Here is a 20,367-nt window from a genome sequence, read left to right as displayed (position 1 = left end):
ATGTGTGCGACATTGTGTACCAAATCGCTGTCATATTGTTTGTTTACCTGTGTGTGGATGTGGCCTGCAGGATAGGGGTTTGTTCACCCTGTGCGTCTTGGCTGCTGCAGCAAATTTTGTTTCACTGTGGTGAAGAGAAGTGGCCAAACATCCATTGCTTCTTATGTTTAGTTTGTGTATGTATTTAAAATATATCTAAAAAAGTTTTGGCTAGACACAGAAGTGCCAGGAGCGCAGATTGGGATGGAAGATGTGCACATGATCACTGAGCTCAGTGATTGGTTTTACAAGTGACCAGAGTATGGGTGTTTTTGTCTGTGCCCCCCCCTTCTATTCTCCATTCCGATCCCTGTGCCATTTGTGCCAAGCATGGAAAATACCTTTTATACTGTCACAACTTTTTTGTATGATGACTTTTCTTCACAGCTGTAAAGCCTAAATTCAGCAGTTTTCATACCTTACTTTTTATTAGAGATTTCTTGGTGCTTGGTCCAGTAAAAAAATGCTTTTTTATCCTTGGTGGATTGTGCCACCTCGCAGGGCTTTACGACCTCTGTGCCACTTCTCCCCGCCCACATTGGCGCCGATGTCCCGCCTTTCCACAACCTCCTCTCATCTAGACCCGCCCCCTCAGTGGCCACTGGAATGGGATGACCTAGAGGGGGTGGGCCCCAGACCTCTAGGCCGGCTTATTGTCTCCAATGTTTGCTGAGGGGGCTGGGGCCTAGACGTTGATGACTTCATGGAGGGGCGGGCCCTAAAGAGCTCGTGGGTGGGGACAAGTGGAACAGCGGCCGTGAATCTCCGCCCACGATAAATGGCATTTTTTTTTCAGTGGACCAAGCGCCTAAAAATCTATTATAAAGTAAAGTATGGAACCTGCAGAATTTAGGCTTGACAGCTGTGTAGAGTGGTCCTCATCCAGAAAGGGGGTGACAGGATCAGTTTAATGTATCCCAGAGGGGTTGTACTAGTTGAGTAGTATGTGACCTTTTGTATAATTTGCTATAATTTTCTGTATTTAATAGTAAGCCTGTATGCATCTGTATAAGGGTGCCTTTACGCAGAGATTTAGCTAACAGATTTTTGAAGCCAAAGCCAGAAATGGATTTTCAAAGAGGAGAAGTCTCAGGCTTTCCTAAATGACCTGTTCTGTGTTTAAAGTCTGTTGGCTTCACAAATTTGTCAGGTAAATCTCTGTGTGTATCTCACTTAGGCACCAAGTGATTTATCAGCACAGTTTGCAGACACCATGATGGTCTCAAAAAATTACTTGGTAACTCTACAGTATGTGAATGTAAACCTGCCTGGTATAAACATATCTACTATACATCTATACTGAAAGGGCAGACTAGATGAGAGTGGTCTTTCTGTCAACAATCCTTGATGTTTCATACAGATGTATACTGCCCGTCATGCTGTCTGTACTCCACTTTACAAGGGGGCATGTGGATGTAGTCATAGCTGCATATGGTAACCACAGTGTGGGAACGCAGCCTTACCATTTTTGTTTTTTTTAAGTCAGGGGTAGAGAACCTTGGCTCTCCAGCTGTGGCAAAACTACAACTCCCATCATGCCTGGACAGTTAAACCTAAAGCTTTGGCTTTCCCGGCATAATAGGAGTTGTAGTTTTGCTACAGTTTGAGAGCCAAGGTTCCCTTCCACTGTTTTAAGTGAATCATTGTCCTCACAACTTTATTAATTTTGGGTTTTTTTTTGAGCAAATCGAAGAGACAAAATTTCAGCTGATCTCTTCTATGTCTTCATTCATGGATTTGGGTGAAAGCAACTGACCATATATAATGTCTATGGAGACCTGATGGTGAATCTCTAGCGAACTACTTTATCGTAGTTTGTATTTATAAGGGGTGAGATTTAAGCTTCAGGTCTTGGCAGGTAATCCAGGTATGGCTCTTGTGACACTGATGACCTCTTGAAGCTAAATGATGGTAGTGATCCTTGATTATAGACTGCAGTAATGTACCATAGCTGGCTTATGTGTCTTGGCATGTTATTATTGTGTTGCAGAGGTGACTGTGATTAAATTGGTAATCCAGCGCTACAAAAACATGGCCACTTTCTTCCAGAGACAACACGACTCTTGTCTCCTGTTTAGCTGCGGTTTGCAATTAAGCTCCATTCACTTCAATAGAAATGAGTTACAAAACCCCGCCCAAGCTGGATACAAGAGAGGGTCTGTCTCTGGAAGAAAGTGGCCATTATTGTGTAGCGCTGGAAAACCCCTTTAATGTTGCCTTGATGGGTAGCGCTGAGCTGTGTTTGCAACTTGGATGACTTTTTCATCTGAAAAAAGTGATCACCCAGGTTAGTGGTGGTAAGTACTGGTCTAGTGATACATGGGCCAGTAAAACTGCAATTCTCTATAGACCCTCTAAAACAGTGGTGTCAAACTCATGGCTAGAGATGAGCACAACTCGAGCATGCTCATGTCTGATCATGTGGCATTTGAATGCAGCCCTAGAGAGTCCTGGAAGACTTGGATACAGCCTATGGCTGATGGCTGTATCTATGTTTTCCAAGACACTTTAGGATTGCATCCAACTTCTTCAGCCACCGGTAATCAAATGCTGATTGATTGGACTTCTCTCTACTCATGGCCCTTCAGCTTTGGCTGTCCAGGCATGATGGGAGTTGTAGTGTTTCAACAACTGGAGGGCCAAAGGTTCCCTATCCCAACTCTTGCTTTGGTGGTCTTAACTATGACCTTTGTTATGTGGTCAGCCGATCATCTCCTCCAGAGTGGCCACAACTTCTCCCTTAAAGGAGGCTCATCAACGTTGGGAGAAGTCCATCCATTTTTTTTAAATCTGCCGGTGGGGGCAGGGGGAATTTGATCAAGAGTATGAACTTACATCATATTCCATATTTATATTCCTGATCAAATTCCCCCCTGCCGGCTGCCAGATTTAAAAAAAGGCCAGACTTCTCCTTTTAAGATTTTCTGTAGAACTTTGTAGATGACAGCCACCCCTACCAGATTTCCGTATGTTATGATATTCCACTTAAAAGTATTATCGTTCTGCTTTTATAAGAAACGTTTATTACAAATATTTATATATACATGAATATGAAAAGTATCTGGATGTCTTCCATTATGTGGCGTCACAGGGAAGCACCAATCTGTTACTAGTGCTAAGGTTAATATGGGCCATGTCTGCTGTAAAAGCACAGTATTTAGGGGGCTTATTCTAAGTACAGGACCATGCTTGTTTCCTTGGCATGGTTGCCTCTTAATGTCGGACGCCTCCTTCTCATCCAATCATGGCACTGGCACTGGCAGTGTCTGCGGATGGCGATCTCCTCTTGTGTCAGCCTGACAGTACAGGACGGTTGATGCCTCTTTACCGTAGGATGCAGTGGTAGCCGTCTGGATTTTGCACTATAAAAAGGTAAAAAAAAACCCATCAATGTTAGGATAAGGGTCTGTTCATACTTGCTGTTGTGTGTTTTGCCCAGATGCTTCTCAGCACAAGGTTCACAGGAGCCCTATTTTCTCTGAAGTAGAATTGTATATGTCTGACCTACATAAGCTCCCCCTAGTGCTGGCTGCACACAGCAAGAATTTTATCATCTTAGATACTTAGTCCTGGCTCCAGTGCTAGTGGCCGCATACTGCCGATCTTGTCCTCGCCCGCTTCCTGGTCTGAGTCAGGACCCGTGTCGTGACGTGTCAGGTCAGCTCCGTATCGCCTCAGCCACTGACTGGCTGAGCGGAACTGACATGTCACGACCCGGGTCCCCACTCAGACCAGGAAGCGGGCGGGGACTGGATTGGCAGTATGTGGCCACCAGTGCTGGAGCCGGGGAGGTGAGAGCATGTTATTTCTTTTATCCTCCCCGACACCTGTGTGAAAATAGCTCTGCCCAGACTTCTCCTTTTACTCTTGTTTTGTACTCTGCAAACAAGCGCCAATCAGTGAAAACAAGCAGCCGGGTTGCAGGAAGAATCCTTGTATCATTTGGCAGCCCTGGAAGCTGACACCACAGATATGTATATGTGTATCTGTGCTGTCAGTTTACAGATCACAAGCAGCACTGTATACTTACCATCCACACTGGTTGTGATCCGGCATCAAGCTCTCCAGTCCTCCGGCTGTATCTTCAGGCTTTGCCTTCTCTGGCTGTCAATCATTCTGTAGGGGTTGGCCGCCTGAAGATACAGCCGGAGGACTGGAGAGCCTGATGTCGGATCATAAGCCGTGTGGATGGTAAGTATACAGTGCTGCTTGTGATCTGAAAACTGACAGCCCAGATATCCTATATACATACTGTTCGTTTTCCTTTTATTGTCATAGCCCACATATGCATCTGTTTACACAGGAAGATGTGCGACCAATCCTGATAAATTTTGAAGCAGGCTGAAAAGACATGACCAGCCTAGGATGTAGCGTTTTTTTGCTCCTCAGCTGATTGCTGTCACTTTTCCACTGACTTATAATTGGCAGCAGGAACATTTCTAGCAACATTCCTGGTCCCTAATCGTCCTATAAGAGGCCTTTTACTATCTCTGAACCGACAGCCCTGGGGTCCTTCCGAGGTTACCAGGGCTGACTACTTAGGGTTTTAGTGGCATGCAATCATGTCACTAAGAAACCTGGTCCTCTGAAAAGATTTGTGATATTCCCTGTAAGACAAAGGGCCCTATTCCACCGGACAATTATCGTTCAGATTATCGTTAAACGATTAATGACCGAACAAGAAATCATTGATCGCTTTATAAGACCTGGACCTATTATCGTTGCTCGTTCGCAAATCGTTCGCATTGAATAAGATGTCGTTCGCAGTAGATACGAACGCAAATAGCGAAGAGAAATCGATCGCAAATATGAGCAGAGCTCTAGGGAAACCTAAATTTCCTGGTCCAGCAGGGGATGGGGGAACATAATAGAGAATCTATACTTACCCATCCACGTGCTCCTACAGCGTTACCTCTCACTGATCCCCGGCGGTCTCCTGCTCCTGAAACATCACCTCCCGACTGAGAAGTGTCTGCTCAGCCAATCGGTGACTGGGACGGGACACTGCTGCAGTCACAGACTGGCTGACCAGGTACTTCCTGCCAGGACATGACGATGTAGAAACTCGGGAGAAACTGGAAACTGGCGGTGGTCAGTGAGTTGGTGAAGCTGCGCAATGAGGACAGGACAGGTTCTTAATTATGTCCCCCAACCCCTTCTGAATCTGGATTTTTAGGTTTGGCTGGTGTTCCCCTTTCAAGGGGTTATCCAGCGTCCAGATTATCATTCGGAACGAAGCAATTAATTGTTGGGTTGAATATCATTTAATGATTAACCCTTAGAGGACCAGGCCAATTTCAATTTTCGCGTTTTCGTTTTTTTCCCTCCTTGTGCCTAAAAGGCCATAGCACTTGCATTTTTCCACCTAGAGACCCACATGAGCCCTTATTTTTTGCGCCACTAATTGTACTTTGCAATGACAGGCTGAAATTTTTCATAAAGTATACTGCGAAACCAGAAAAAAAATGGGGTAAAACTGATTTGTTATATATGTTCCTCAAATTGTTACGATTACAACGATATGTAACATGTATAACTTTCACTGATGGTCTGTAAAAAATTCAAACCATTGTTAACAAATATATGTTCCTTAAAATCGCTCCATTCCCATCCTTAGGCTTGGTTCACACTACGTATATTTCAGTCAGTATTGTGGTCCTCATATTGCAACCAAAACCAGGAGTCGATTAAAAAAACAGGCTCTGTTCACACAATGTTGAAATTGAGTGGATGGCCGCCATGTAACAGTAAATAACGGCCATTATTTCAATATAACAGCCGTTGTTTTAAAATAACAGCAAATATTTGCCATTAAATGGCAGCCATCCACTCAATTTCAACATTGTGTGAACAGAGCCTTTCTGTGTTTTCAATCTACTTGGTTGCAATATGAGGACCACAATACTGACTAAAATATACGTAGTGTGAACCTAGCCTTATAGCGCTTTTATCCTTTGCTCTATGGAGCTGTGAGAGGTGTCTTTTTTTTTTTTTTTTTTGCGCTATGATGTGTTCTTTCTATCGGTACCTTGATTGATGCGACTTTTTGATCACTTTTTTATTACAATTTTTCTGGATTTGATGTGACCAAAAATGCGCAATTTTGCACTTTGGGATTTTTTGCGCTTACACCATTTACCGTGCGAGATCAGGAATGTGATTAATAGTTTGGTATCGCCGCGTGCGTAATTGCCCAAACATGTTTTTGTTTATTTTTTTTATTTAAAACATGGGAAAAGGGGGGTGATTCTGACTTTTATTAGGGGAGGGAGCTTTTTATTGATAATACTTTTTTTTTTCTTTTACACTTACACTAGAAGCCCCCTTGGGGTTAGGGTTATTCCCCCTGGGGGACTTCTAGTATATACACACTGATCTCTCATTGAGATCTATGCTGTATAGATGTGCAGCATAGATCGATCAATCAATCGAGGGCCGAGCAATCAATCAATCGAGTGCCGAGCCGAGATCAGCGCCATTACGGCGCTGACCCCAGGCTTTGTCCCGGAGGAGCGATCCACCCCACTAGACACCAACGATGGCTGTATTCAAGTAATCTGATGCAGCTGTCAACTTTGACAGCTGCATCCGATTACTTTATTAGTGGGCACGGTGATCTGACCGTGCCCGCTAATAGCCGCGGTCCCGGGCTACGAGTGGGTACGTCCAGGGTCGACTAAGGGTTAAACGACGAACGGGAAATCGTTGATCGCTTAATGAGACGTGGACCTATTTTTATCATTGGTCTATTGCATGGAATAAAACGTTGTTCGCAGTAGCGATGAACGCAATAGTGAAGACAAGACGACTGAAGGAATGATCATAAGTAACGATCATCGTTCCGTGTAAATGGGTGAACAATTTCAGGTCGTTCGCAATAGTGGTCGTTTTGAGATCGTTAACAATTATGCGAACGATAATCGTCCCGTGGAATAGGGCCCTTAAAAAAACATGGCCACTTTCTTGGGTTAGGTTTCGCAACTTGGTTCCATTGAAGTGAATAGAGCCTAATTGCAAACCACACTTAGGGTATAAACCCACACACCGTATAAGCAGCGTATTTACTGCTGCGATACGCAGCAAATACGCAGCAAACACGCAGCAAAAACGCAGCAGATTATATCTAAATAACTGAACACAGCATCAAATCTGTACCAACAAATCTGCTGCGTATTTGTTGCGTATCTGCTGTGTATACGGTGTGTGGGTTTGTACCCTTAAACTGGAGACGAGTGGTGCTGTCTCTTAAAGAAATTGGCCATGTTTATCTAACGCTGGGTAACCCCCATATGTTTCTATAAGAAACGTGACTGCTTTTTCAGAAACCGCAGCAGTTTTGCAGCTCAACTCCATTGAAGCTGAATTGTAATACCACATGCTACCTGAGTACAGGGGTGGAGCTGTTGTTTGTAAGAAAGTAGCTGTGTTTTTTCTAATCCTGCAAAACATAGTTTATACTCACATTTTTGCAGCATAGCTGTAAAGCATGATTCATCAGCCATATTTCTCACCATCTGGAGGGAAAATAGGACCAGGTTAGAAACTTGTGTTCAGTTGCTGTACACACAACGTTCTACAAACATTTTACTATAAGATTATGAACACGTGCAATTTGTATGTGGATTCTTACTAGAGATGAATGAACCTCATCCTACATTTGATCACTGGTGGAGTTAGATATATTGGATGCCTGGAAAACATGGATACAGCCATAGGCCATAGCCTGCATTTAGCTTCTTTATCTACCGCACGTTCAGGTTCGCTGATCTCCTAATTCACACACCTTGATGACCTATCCTAATAAAAATGTCCATACAAAATCTCACAAACTTCCCTTTAGGGTAGCTTCACACGTACCGTATCGCAGTGGAATTAATGGTGCGGATTCTGTATGTATGAAGCTACCCGTAAGATATGGATACCTATGCATAGGAGACCAGCACTGCTAATGTCAGATCAGAACATTCAAGTACTGAACAAGCCTTCAAGGCAGATGGAGACTAAACTAATCTTGTGAACTAAACCCTATATCCCTTCCTTACCATGTCACTCAGCAGAATGTGGATCCCATGGGGACCGGTCCTGGAGATCCGTAGGATGTGGTTTGCTGGGACGCTGAATAGATCTGCCAGCTTATTGGTTAATTCAGCTGCAGTCACATCCTCCAAGTAGATCTCCTGATACAGTGCTGAAAAAGAAACCATGAATTCCATACATATTAGTGTATATATTATATAGCTGACTGATGATAGCCATAGGCCATAGAACTACCCAAACCTTCCTTTCCTGTCAGACGCAATCTCCGTCTGAGGCCTGTCCACCTACACTAGATCTTAGGCATATGTGTGTTGCTTTTTACGTTGCCTATAATGTCTGCAGGAAGCAGATGCTTGTACAGATAACATAGCACACTATAGTGTGATCTCCATAATGGCACATTCACACCAAATACCGCCAAAGTGGGTATAAGCTGCACCCAGCGTGGGGCATCAGCCCAAACCATTGCTCTATAGGGGTCATAACATGGGATATCTATCACGAAAAGAACAATGTAATAGCTCATAGATAATGCAATGAATTCCCGCCCTGGTTATGGATGGCGCCGTCCTTCTATTTCCTTCATCTCCATAATAGTTTGTCAAACATAAGCCCCAATTCACCTTCTGTGTAATCCTCTTTCAGCCTCACTAAGACTGGAAGTGCCCAGTAACTCCATCCCTTCCAGTTGTCCTCTTGCCAAGCTGAGCAGTAATCCCGCCTGGCATTCAGGTTACAAGATCATAATCTGTTGCTGGTTTTTAATCGGCGACAAACACGTTATGGACATGCACGGTGTGTGACATTGGTTATTGGGAGAGTAACAGAGAATTCTGGTTATATAAGGGGGGTCAGTCATGTGCGGAGTGAGCATAGACTTAAGGTGCCTATACACTTTATACTAAAGTCATCTGTGTATGGGGGTCTCCCGACTCCTGGTGAAGATCAATCATACCTGATCGCCTATTGTTCTTGAATAAGTTACCACAACAGCTGTCTAGCTGCGGCTTACCCCTCTCTATGGGAAACACATGAACATTCCCATGCACATAAATTGTATGGACGAAAGACGGGAGTTAGCTGAATGTACGTCCAACAGTTATTGATGTATGGCCACCTATAGTCCTCCTATGCTGGACTCACCTGTCTGACTTGCATCTGGGGCTTCCTGGTTCTTGCTTGGTGACTCTGTACTAATGTACAATGTCAGACGAGGACGTACAGACCTGTTGAGAAGAACAAGAGTAACCTGTTTCTTATGTCTATGGTTTTTATAGCTGGACCTGTTAACTGTGGCACTATCACAACTTTTCAGATATTTGCATATATCAAATAATGCCTTCATATACCCTCCAAGTAGTACTACCACCACCACACAAAGCCTTCTCGTATAGTGTCCATCTTGTAGTCCAATAAAATGAAAGCTGGAATCCGATTGGTCACTATGGGTAACTGCACCTCTGTACAAGGTTTCATCAATCTTCCTCATAGTGTCCTCATAATATTACCATATAGGCGAGTGCAGAGCAGGAGTTTGAGAGAACGGCACACTTGTTATTTAAAGGGGTTATCCACGTTTTAAAAAAATGTATGACCTTTCCTCAGAATAGGCCACTTATATGGCGAGAATCTGATTCCCGAGTGTTTAGGTGCTGCGGGTTCTTCAGGGGTTACCTCCTTGTCTGCGGTGCATGGTGCTAAAGTACCATGGTACAGCTATTCTGAGTATAATCAGACGTGTGGCCATGATGGTCAAACAGCTGATCGGCTAGGGTAATATTGATGGGCTATCCTAAGAGGCGGCCAAGATTGGATAACCCCTTTAGTCTTTGTTCACACGGTGAACTGTGTCACACCTGAACATATAAGAACGCCTAGGTTACCGCTGGGGCCCAGTCTTTGCCTTACCCACCCCATAACACTAGCCCTTTATTAACCATATGCATCATCAGAACCTCATCATTGGCTTCGGAAAATGATTAGATACCTTGCCGTCAGAGCGTGAGACAGCCGGATCCCATCCGCCACTCCACAGATTTGTGTAAGATCCCGGCGGGTCAACTTTAGGAGATCTGTACCTGGTTGGGGGAACAATACTGCAATTGGTTATTGGACTCGTGTACAGGTAGTCACTAGATCTACACCGAGAACTAAGCCTCAATGTTGTAGACCAGCAATAGTAACATATAGCGTCCTACTGTATACCTCTGATATTATCCAGTGGATGCGTAGCCCTGGGGTATGTTCACACTACGGATTCGGATGGCGGATTGGCTTGAAAAATCTAATTGAATCAATGGGACAAGCCGAATTTCAACTGGAGTCCGCGGCGTGAACTTCGCTTGAAATTCCTTACCATATCCCTAGTGTGAACATTCCCTAAGGGGACGTTCACACTTACTGGATCCGCAGCAGATTTCATTTAAGTAACTGAACACAGCATCAAATCTGCACCATTAAATCTGCTGCGGATCCTGTAGGTGTGAACGCACCCTTACAGAGACAATGTACGATGTACAAGGAGAAGCTGCGTGGATGCACACATATGAAGGCTTATACTGCTCCCTTATGGTAGAATTGAGGTTGTTACCCTATCACTGTACCGCCTGTTCTACAACCATGTACTACCGCACAGTAAATTAAATTATATGGCAATGATGAAATTATGTTTCTTTACCGATCTGGGACATAAGCAGATCTGCACTGGATGTAATGGAAAGATTGCGAGCTCCTAGAGATGATCAGTATAATGTATGGAAATGTAATAGCATTATGGTAGATTACCATATAGTTTAGTAATTACGGGATTTGCATAATATATCATCCGTACCCATAGACTTAAGACTGGATAATAAGGATATCATTAGCCTGACACAGAAATTACAGCCGCTACAGCGCGGGGACAGGATGTCGCTAACAAGCAGAGGAGACAATTCTCATCCTTATTACCTGTGAAATTGGAAAATGTTCGGCAGTAATTAGAGAATCGATTTCGCAGCAGCCATTGCTGAGTGTCATTGATGGAGGCGGAAGGGCTGAGACTCTGCGGGAACCACAAGAAACAGTATTGGTGAGAATGAGAAGAATAATGAGAAGAACTGTGTGCCCCAACCTGTGGCTCTCCAGCTATCATCCATATATCCCCTATTTCACAAGAAGATGATTTTTTTTTTTTTTTTTAAACAGACAAAGCAATCGGTTGGTGACTCATCGACTTTTCACTGAGGGGGATAGTAGCCTGTACTCACCTCTCCTGTACACTCTGTAGAGCTGTCTGAAGCGCACACAGGGGATGCACAGATCCTATGGGAGAAACCAGAGGACATGTAATTCACAGAAGATAAGGATAAATGGAGGAAAGCAGAAGATTATGGATCAGCAATGTGGTCTCTAGCCGTATCGTCATGTACCTGTCGGGAGTGGGCACCTTGAAGTTACGTGGTGAGCAGAGGCCAGGAGTGCTGGAGGGGCTTCTGGGGGTTTCAGCCTCTGGCCATGGCGTACACTGCAAAAATAAGGCCATGTAATAAGTAATTGTAGTATGGTGAGGAGTTGAGTATAACAAATGCTAAACTATGGTTCCTACACAAAGCGTACTACATTGTAAGGCTATGTTCACAATACGTAAAAGTACGGCCGTTGTTGCTGATTGCAACAACGGCCGTACTTTTGGCGCGGACAATGACTGTTTCTTTATGGGATCCCGGCCGGAGCGTATACACATATACACGTATACGCTCCTGCCGGGATCCCATACGGGGCCGCAAATAACTGACGTGTCAGTTTTCTGAAGCCCTGTCGGTTCACACAATGAAGGGAGCGGCTCCGGTTGCTCGCTTCACTGTGCGCTATTGGAAGCTCTGATGCGGGTGCGCGCTGATGCACCCACATTAGAGCTCCGCGGCCGGATGGATCATCCAGCCGGTACTTAAGTACCGGCCGTTCCGTGACCCCGCCGGGGTCACGGAACGGCCGGTCTTATACGTAGTGTGAACATAGCCTAATGGTCCCGTTACATTTCTATCCGCGGCTGCAAATGTGTGCCGATCAGCGAGATCAGTGCTTATTTGCAGTGTCTTCAGAAGTCACAATGAATCAAGCAGGTGGGCCACACAAACAATCACTGTATCATTTGTGGGGCTATTTATATCTATTGCTATCGGATGCCCATCACCTGTTTACACAAAAGATGCGCTCAGGCGTTTCCCACTCCACAGCTGATCACTGACACTTTTGCACGGACCGATTATCGTCCGAAGGAGCATGTCTAGCAACACTTCTGGCCAATAATCGGCCAATATAAAGGGGCCTTTAAGGGGCAAAAGTGAGCCAGACTATAGTAACTGCAATCAAAACCGATTCTAATGGATTGGCTGTTGATTAGTTTAGTCTGGCCAAATTAAGCGCTCCTGTTGTCCATTAGATGGATATAGTCCTAGGAGACGTCAGGCTGTCATTTTGGACTTTTCTAGGCAACTGGAGCACTTTGAAATCAGAATTCATTTGGCCAGACTAAACTAATGGGCAGAAATCATAATAAACGTAGGAACAGTTTTTTTGATTGCCATTACTGTAGCTTTGCTCAGCTCTGCGGCTAGGTCCACGCTGTGTTCATGGAATACATCACTGATGGAGTTGAGCAAACTTCAAATATGTTCGTGTTTGTCCGAACTCTCGGAATTACCAGTGGCTGAAGAAGTTGGATGCAGCTCTAAGACTGCTTGGAAAATATGGATACAGCCATAGGCCATAGACTGTATCCATGTTTTCCAGGACACCTTAGAACTGCATCCAACTTCTTCAGCCACCAGTAATTAAATGCCTTTGTAGTGGCCGCTGCAGCGGAGTTATCTGTCTGGCCATAGTTCTCCCCTATAGATTTAGGTTATATTGTAGTTACTTTACTCCAGGGTGTGGTTACCTCTGTAAGGACTGTGGAGTCACAAGGGGGCTGGTACTTCTCACGTTCTAGTGCTGAGCGCTTCTCCACCTTCTCACGATCGGTCTTCTGCTTCCTGTCTGCTCCTTTGGGCTGTAAAAAGATAAAAGACGGTTACAAGAAAGCTGTTGTGTAAGCACTACTCCCACTATGCCCTAATGACCTGCACCTGGGAGTTGTAGTGTTGCAGCAGCAGGAGACCCCTAATCTACAAGGCACATTCTCCTTACCTTGAACACTTTGACTTGGCAGCTACAGGAGTACAAATGCTCGGTAAAGTTGCCCTGGGAGTCGGCCTTGTACGTGTCCAACTGGATTCGGAATGGGGCTCCCTTCTCTCCCCCATTCTTTCTTTGTGTGAACTCTGTACTGATGCAGTGCACCTGAAACGGGGGAGGAGGAAGACATTATCTTCTGTGGACATTAACCATCTGAAAGAAATCAAGCTCCATCCGCTAAAGTCACCTGATCCTCACCTGTAGAAAAACAGATGTTCTTTTACTGGGATCCCATAGGAATTCAATGATGTTTAAGGCGTTGGGATTTACCAGAGGGTCGATCACTCCCACAGACAAAGGCACATCTGGAATGAAGGACAGGAGATGAGGAACACTTCGGGATTACCCCCCTTGATAGATACCTATTGGACCCTAGTGAACTTCAGGGTAGTTTAATATCAGTATGGACATATTACAGCCATCTTAAATCTACACTCTTGTCATGAAAAGCCATTGTACCTATGTCCAGTATTCGGTCTCCTGGGTGACTGAGCTGCCAGCTTTCCAATTGCTGTCGTTCACTATATTGCAGGCGTCGGTCATGGAAAGCCACCCGGACCACACTCTATGGAGAAGATAAGAGGTTAGGATATATTAGGTTACATATTGGCAGGCAGTAATATGGCACGCACCTGTAATGTCACCTAAGGTGTTACATTCTATATTGGCCCATATCTAAGGGTTGATTAGCAGGGTAAGCTCCCTAAAGAGCCTATTATACGGCCTATTATCGTTAAATAATATATAAAAATAATTATAATATAAGTTATATATATATATTGTTAGCGATGTCCTTGCAGCCCTTGCATTATGTAGAAAATAATGAAGAATATACTTACCTGTCCAGGAACTCCCGTGTACTGCTGCCTATTCCCACTCACTGCAGCCACTGCTGAACCCGTCTCTGCACTGACAGGCCACTCAGCCAATCACTGGCCACAGTGCTGTCCCACCCTGGCCAGTGATTGGCTGAGCAGTCTGTCACTGCGGAGACGGCATCAGTAGGAAAGTGGGGAAAGGCAGCAGGAAACTGGGGAAGCCTGGACTGGTAAGTATAACTTTATTATTTTCTTTACACAGTCATCAGCAGATTTTTTTTAAACCTGTTGAAAGTCAACGAACAGCTGATAATCGGCTCCTCAGGTGATCGTTGTCTTCATAACAGAGATGTCCAATTTGATCACTGTTATACAGTTAATATAGAAATTCATTATTATTATTTATACTCCAGAGCAGCATTCAAAATTCTGTAGGTCGAACAAGTATCTGAATTCATGCTTGTTGACTGTTCTAATTAATTACCAGCAGAACTGTAAATGCAGCTCTGAAGTACTTATAAAGGAAACCTGCTATCATGCTGCCAGAATTGCAAGTCATCAGGGTAGCCCCTTGCAGGTAGGTAGCTAGCTAGATAGATATAGAGTGAGATCTATAAATCAATGCCAATGGGGCAGGAAGAAGCCTGCCACCACATCCATGCTGCCTGTACCAGCATGGAAGTGGTGACAGGTTCCCTTTAACTCAGGATCAGCAGAAGGTATATAATGCATTGCTTCTTAACTGTTTTCAATGATGACTGACAGCACTGTGAATGCAGCTCTGGGGTTCAAGGTAGCTATTGCATCACCTGTAGATTGTTTATAGTGATGACTGGCAGAGCAGTAACTTTATCTGTTTCACATCTACTATCTCCAGTTTGGGTGAGGGTTTCGCAGCTCTATTCTATTGAAGTTAATGCAGCTGAACTGTGCAATTCAGGCAAGAAAGTAGCTATGCTTTTTTTAATTTTTTTTTTATTCTAATCCTGGATAACCCCTTTAAATACTATTACTCAGGATTAGTACAAGATATGTTTGCTCGTTTACTGTTGTCAGTGATGACAGAAAGAACCATGAATTCAGCTCTGAAGTACAAAACATGTAATGCATTTTTAATTCAGGCATATTTTATACATATATAAACTATAAAGGGGCTTAGTTTATAGAGCAGTGACAATGTATCAGTCCTGATTTATGTTCTATGTCTTGTATCTATATGCAAGGACTAATAATGTATGGGAGACGCATTCACCAACCTTCAGTAACCGGCGACTCTCAGGTATATCGGCGGCTCCCTTCCAGTTACTTAACATGCGGATCTCATAGGACTGGCCTACAATGAATCAGTAAATAGCAGGAGTAAGGCATCAGATACAGGAGAGGGCTATGGGATTTGTGCTGTAATAGAATCTATATTCTGTGCACACTTTATGATTTTCTGGAACTGAGTTCTATCAGGGAGTAGTTCAGTGGTCTGCAACCTTCTAGCTGTTGCAGAACTACAACTACCAGCCGTTGGCTGTCTGTGCATGCTGGGAGTTGTAGTTTTTCAACAGCTGGAATGCAGACCTCTACTGTTAAATAACTTTATTTGTCATTTATATATGTGCTTGGTATATGGTTTACTAATGGCAGTGTACTATAAATTAGTTTACTTATATTAAAGGGGTACTCCAGTGAAAAAAAAAACATCTTTCAGATCAACTGCTGCCAGAAAGTGCCAGAGATTTGTAATTTACTTCCATTTAAAAATCTCCAGTCTTCCAGTACTTATCAGCTGCTGTATACCCTGCAGGAAGTGGTATTATTTCCAGTCTGGAGAACAGGAGACGTTTTCTATGCTCTAAACAGTTTCTGACACGGACAGAGGTGGCAGCAGAGAGCACTGTGTTGGACTGGAGAGAATACACCACTTCTTGCAGGACATACAGCAGCTGATAAGTATTGGAAGAATTGAGCTTTTTAAATAGAAGTAAATTACAGATCTATACAACTTTTTGACACCAGTTGATTTGGAAGAATTTTTTTTAAAGGGGCTGTAGTGCCCCTTTAAAGATTTCATCACATCCAAAACATGTGGCAGAGCGCATTAGGATTATGACATAAACACCAGTAACCAATGTGGATGTGCCGCCTTTTCAGTTTATATTTGTTGTCTTGCTGGTTTTCTGAGTAACTAGAACTGGTTCCAGCAGGAGACTGGCTGGACCAAAGCTGCAGCCAAAACACTACAAGACAAGCTGTCACTTATTCTATAGAGGTGAATGATGACAGCTGTGCCTCTCCCGTCTGTCTGGATTAGTCCCGAACAAGTGCATCTATCATCTTACTTAGGTAATGTGGAACCACAAGTACCATTGTGCCTATGAATCAGTGCTGGGGGTGGATTACAAGTACCTAGAGTGACTTAAAGGGAACCTGTCACCAAGACAATGCTATGTAATCTATCGACATCATGTTATAGAGCAGAAGGAGCAGAGCAGATTGATATATAACTATGTTGATAGAAATCTCTGCTTATTCTGTGTTATGGAGTCCAGTGGGCGGAGTCACTCAATGGACTGGACTCTTTAGCATGGAAAAATCAGAGATTTCAATCAATAAATGACAAGTTATACTGAATCTTTTCCATTAAGATATATATCAATCTGCTCAGCCCCTTCTGCTCTATAACATGTTGGCGATAGCTTAGGTAGCATTTTCATGGGTAATGGGTTCTCTTTAAGGGATGGAAACTGGGCAGAGATGAACAGATCAAGGCTGGAGCAGTAGTTCATCTCAGTAGAGTAACACTTATATGGCAGTATTGTGTAGGCATTGTAAGGCTATGTTCACACTTCGTAAAAAACACGGCCGTTGTTTTGAGCAAATACGGCCGTTGTTAAGCTGTTGTTTTACGGCTGTTGTTTTACATGGTGGGAACATGGCCTAAGGAAGTATTACTTGTCATGGTAAGGCTGGATTCAGATGAGCATAATAAGGCTGCATGCCTGGGCCAACCCAGACTGAAAGTATATAGGGGGAGATTTATCAAACATGGTGTAAAGCAAAACTGGCTCAGTTGCCCCTAGCAACCAATTAGATTCCATTTTTCATTCCTTACAGACTCTTTGGAAAATGAAAAGTGGAATCTGATTGGTTGCTAGGGGCAACTAAGACAATTCTACTTTACACCAGTCATGCTGGGACTTGTGGTCATGATACAGATGAACAGACTAGGTCATATAAAGCTGGGGTCACACTATCATAATGCCAGGGCAGTTCTGGTCAAGGTACAGACTCTATAATAATAATAATAATAATAATAATAATTTTTATTTATATAGCGCCAACAGATTCCGCAGCACTTTACAATTCTGGAGGTACATACATAGACAAAAAAAATCGACATTACAGAGATACATATAATTATCCATACATGAGGAGTGAGGTCCCTGCTCGCATGCATGAGCTTACATACTCTAAGGCTCTATATTATACTAGTGCAGGGGTGTACAATCTTCAGTCCTCTAGCTGTTGCAAAAACTACAATTCCCATCATGCTTTAGCTTTGGCTGTCCAGGCAGAATGGGAATTGTACTATTGCAATAGCTGGAGGGCCGAAGATTATGCTTCCCTGTGCTAGTGTGAACCCAGCCTTATGCAGCTGCTTGTCTGAAACTGGTTTTAGGCAGATTTTAGTTTTACGCATTCAGGTGAAACTGCATTCACGTCCATGTAAATAAATCTATATCTATAATGAGCTCGGGGACCCGACTTTGCTTCCTGCCCAACAGCCATGGTGCCTAGGTTTACATTTGCATTGGGGAACACTGCTATACAGTATACTAATGCATAGATTCTTCTGCATCCTTATCAACAGCAGGGAGGAATATTACTTACTGATCACACACACACACATATATATATATATATATATATATATATATATATATATATATATATGTGTGTGTGTGTGTGTGTGTGTGCGCGCAATTCCTGATTCTAATACTCAGTATAGGATCTTATTGTTATAATAGGTACATATGTACATAACATTAGTAATAAGTTGAGTAGAGTTTAGGGTTACCCTGGTTGAGGTAGGTGAGGGTCTCCTCATGTAGTTTTACAGCTGGAGAGCTGGGGGCACAGAGAACACACTGGAAGGCCGGGCACAGCGGGGTGGGCATAGGCTGGTCCTCTTGTTTCAGAAATGGCAGTGGTATGGTCTCCCTGTATACAGCAAGAAACAGCATTCAATATAATGGAATAGAAGTCACTCTAATATATATATATATATATATATATATATATATATATATATATGAATAATCATTGACAAATTCCATGAACATATCCACAGTGCAGGCCCGATACATTTACCCCATACAATTTGATGTTCTAACTGATTGATTGTAACTTCTAAATTTCTGTTTAATTTACAGTAAGCATACAGTATACTTTATAATGGTGATCTCCAATCTGTATCCCTCCAGCTGTTGCAAAACTACAACCTCCAGCATGCTACAGGCTGGAGACCACTGGTTTATTGGCTGCCGGTGCATGCTGGGTGATGTAGTTTTGCAACAGGCAGGGAATCAATGCCTCATAATAAACACCTCAGCTGCTGAAGAACCTCTTCTTTAAAGGGAGAGGTATCATTAAGTGTCAGTTAATGCTTGACATTTCAGTTCCTTCCTAATTGCAGAGATTTACCCATCATGCATCTGGCATGCGTCCCATCATTCATGTGTCCCACAGCGTCTTATACCTTCTTGAAGTAAAACTATCTATAAGCGTTAGCCATCTCATAAATAATATACAGATTCCCCCATACATCTGCATGCTCAGTTCAACCGAGTGTGCACATGTTGTCAATGGCTGTGGCTTATTGCCAGGGAAACGGAAGGTTTTAAATACAACATGCACGATCCGCCTACTCATCGGATTAAATGTGAACATAGCCGTAGACAGCAACAACTTAATCTATTCTGTATTACCCCTTTCTGCGTCAATATGGGCATAGATATACTAACGTCCAATCAGTTGCCTTAGATCTGTATGTCCCCCCCCCACACATAGAGGGCGCTAGAAGAGTGATGCACCAACCACTGGAAAAAAAAAATCCCTTAAAGGGACCTTTTATAAAATGATACTACTTCCTATGGATACAAAGAAGAGTACCAAGATCCTGTCCTCCATCTCTGGATATAGTAGCCTGGCATCCATTGTATTGCTCACCTGTAGATGGCATTGGTTGTGTTCTGGTAGTGTTCGGCAGGGGTAGGCCAGTAATGCTCAGGTTGGCTGTGCCAGAACAGCATGGTGTGTCCTGATGTCTCAATGACGGATACAATGGACTGTAGGGTTAGGTATTCCAAGATGTGAGAAGACAGAAGCATCGACAGACCAACCTGTTCTTTATAAAGCAGAAGGATGACAGAAGAGGCTGCACCTGTAAATCCTGGCTCCTCTGGTGGCCATTGGCTGGCTGCGGTGATCCAGCCCTGTGCTCAGAGAAGAGTGTGTTCCTGTGTGTATACATATACACAGACATAGAGACATCACACACTGGTTACTGTTTATGTGTACGCAAGAGCGCACAGGCAAAAAAAACTCACAACAGCAATATACATAGTATACATAGTGTTATCACACAATGCAGCTGCACTCCACATACACTGATAAGGAGCCGACCTCTTATCTGCTACATGGGGTAATAAACCGCAGCCAATAGCCGGGTATAATAGCCAGGGGGACAATTACAACTGAGTCGAAAACTTTTCTACAGCCAAATAGGACTAGTGTAACCAAATATTCCTAACTTTGTGAATACAATATTTGCAGAATATTGCACAACCAATTTCACCTGGTACCGACCAGACATAGGCCAGCACCGCAAGTGATAAATTGGGCGCAAGTCCCGGGATATGCACATTTTTGGGGTGAATACTCAAAAATCCAATTATTCACCTAAAAATAGACGCAAAGCCCTTGATAAATTTCCCCCGATGTTTAAACGACAAGTGCATGAAGCACAGAGACATTACATAGGTCTATCTGTAGTGAATGGGTTAATAAAGTGATGTAAACCCAATGGGAGTTACCGCGACCTGACAGTCAGTTTGTCATGACCGCGACCAAATACATTTACTTCCATTAGCTGCGATACAGACGGAGCAACATTGCGCTCTTTGGTGGTTTTTGCAGACAGAGTTGCGATGTAGCCAAGTGGAACAGGCCAATTGGTTCAAGTTCCAAAAACATCTGAAAAATC

At 43.4% G+C, this 20,367-nt stretch overlaps 1 protein-coding gene across 3 annotated transcripts; it reads right to left on the bottom strand.

Annotated features, from left to right (window-relative positions):
* Positions 1–3,059: 3,059 nt before the first annotated feature.
* LOC138771768 (upstream-binding protein 1-like) lies at positions 3,060–19,611 on the bottom strand. 3 transcript variants are annotated; one of them, XM_069951752.1, is made up of 16 exons: positions 19,546–19,611; positions 19,332–19,450; positions 18,181–18,323; positions 15,368–15,444; positions 13,753–13,858; positions 13,492–13,598; positions 13,246–13,398; positions 12,998–13,108; positions 11,487–11,581; positions 11,325–11,379; positions 11,026–11,119; positions 10,064–10,154; positions 9,220–9,302; positions 8,082–8,227; positions 7,502–7,553; positions 3,061–3,401 (listed from the first exon to the last, which is right to left on the bottom strand). In XM_069951752.1, the coding sequence occupies exons 2-16, from the start codon at positions 19,412–19,414 to the stop codon at positions 3,364–3,366; spliced, it is 1,434 nt and encodes a 477-aa protein (XP_069807853.1). In that variant the 5' UTR covers positions 19,415–19,450; positions 19,546–19,611; the 3' UTR covers positions 3,061–3,363. The 3 variants fall into 3 exon arrangements, with proteins under 3 accessions (XP_069807852.1, XP_069807854.1, XP_069807853.1); XM_069951751.1 differs by lacking the exon at positions 19,546–19,611 and having other exon boundaries at positions 3,060–3,401; positions 19,332–19,539; XM_069951753.1 differs by lacking the exons at positions 15,368–15,444; positions 19,332–19,450; positions 19,546–19,611 and having other exon boundaries at positions 3,060–3,401; positions 18,181–18,304.
* Positions 19,612–20,367: the final 756 nt, after the last annotated feature.

Source organism: Dendropsophus ebraccatus, chromosome 14 (genome assembly GCF_027789765.1).
Source record: "Dendropsophus ebraccatus isolate aDenEbr1 chromosome 14, aDenEbr1.pat, whole genome shotgun sequence".
Classification (NCBI taxonomy): Eukaryota; Metazoa; Chordata; class Amphibia; order Anura; family Hylidae; genus Dendropsophus; species Dendropsophus ebraccatus.
This window is presented reverse-complemented; position numbering and strand designations above follow the sequence as displayed.

Bases quoted from the DNA above. Each gene is read 5' to 3' on its own strand.
- LOC138771768 (XM_069951751.1), bottom strand. From the start codon at position 19,492: ATGCTTCTGTCTTCTCACATCTTGGAATACCTAACCCTACAGTCCATT. The intron at 13,109-13,245 runs GTAAGGAGAATG...ATCTTTTTACAG, and splicing joins GCCAAGTCAAAGTGTTCAAG to CCCAAAGGAGCAGACAGGAA. The intron at 9,303-10,063 runs GTATCTAATCAT...TCTTCTCAACAG, and splicing joins TCTCACGCTCTGACGGCAAG to GTCTGTACGTCCTCGTCTGA.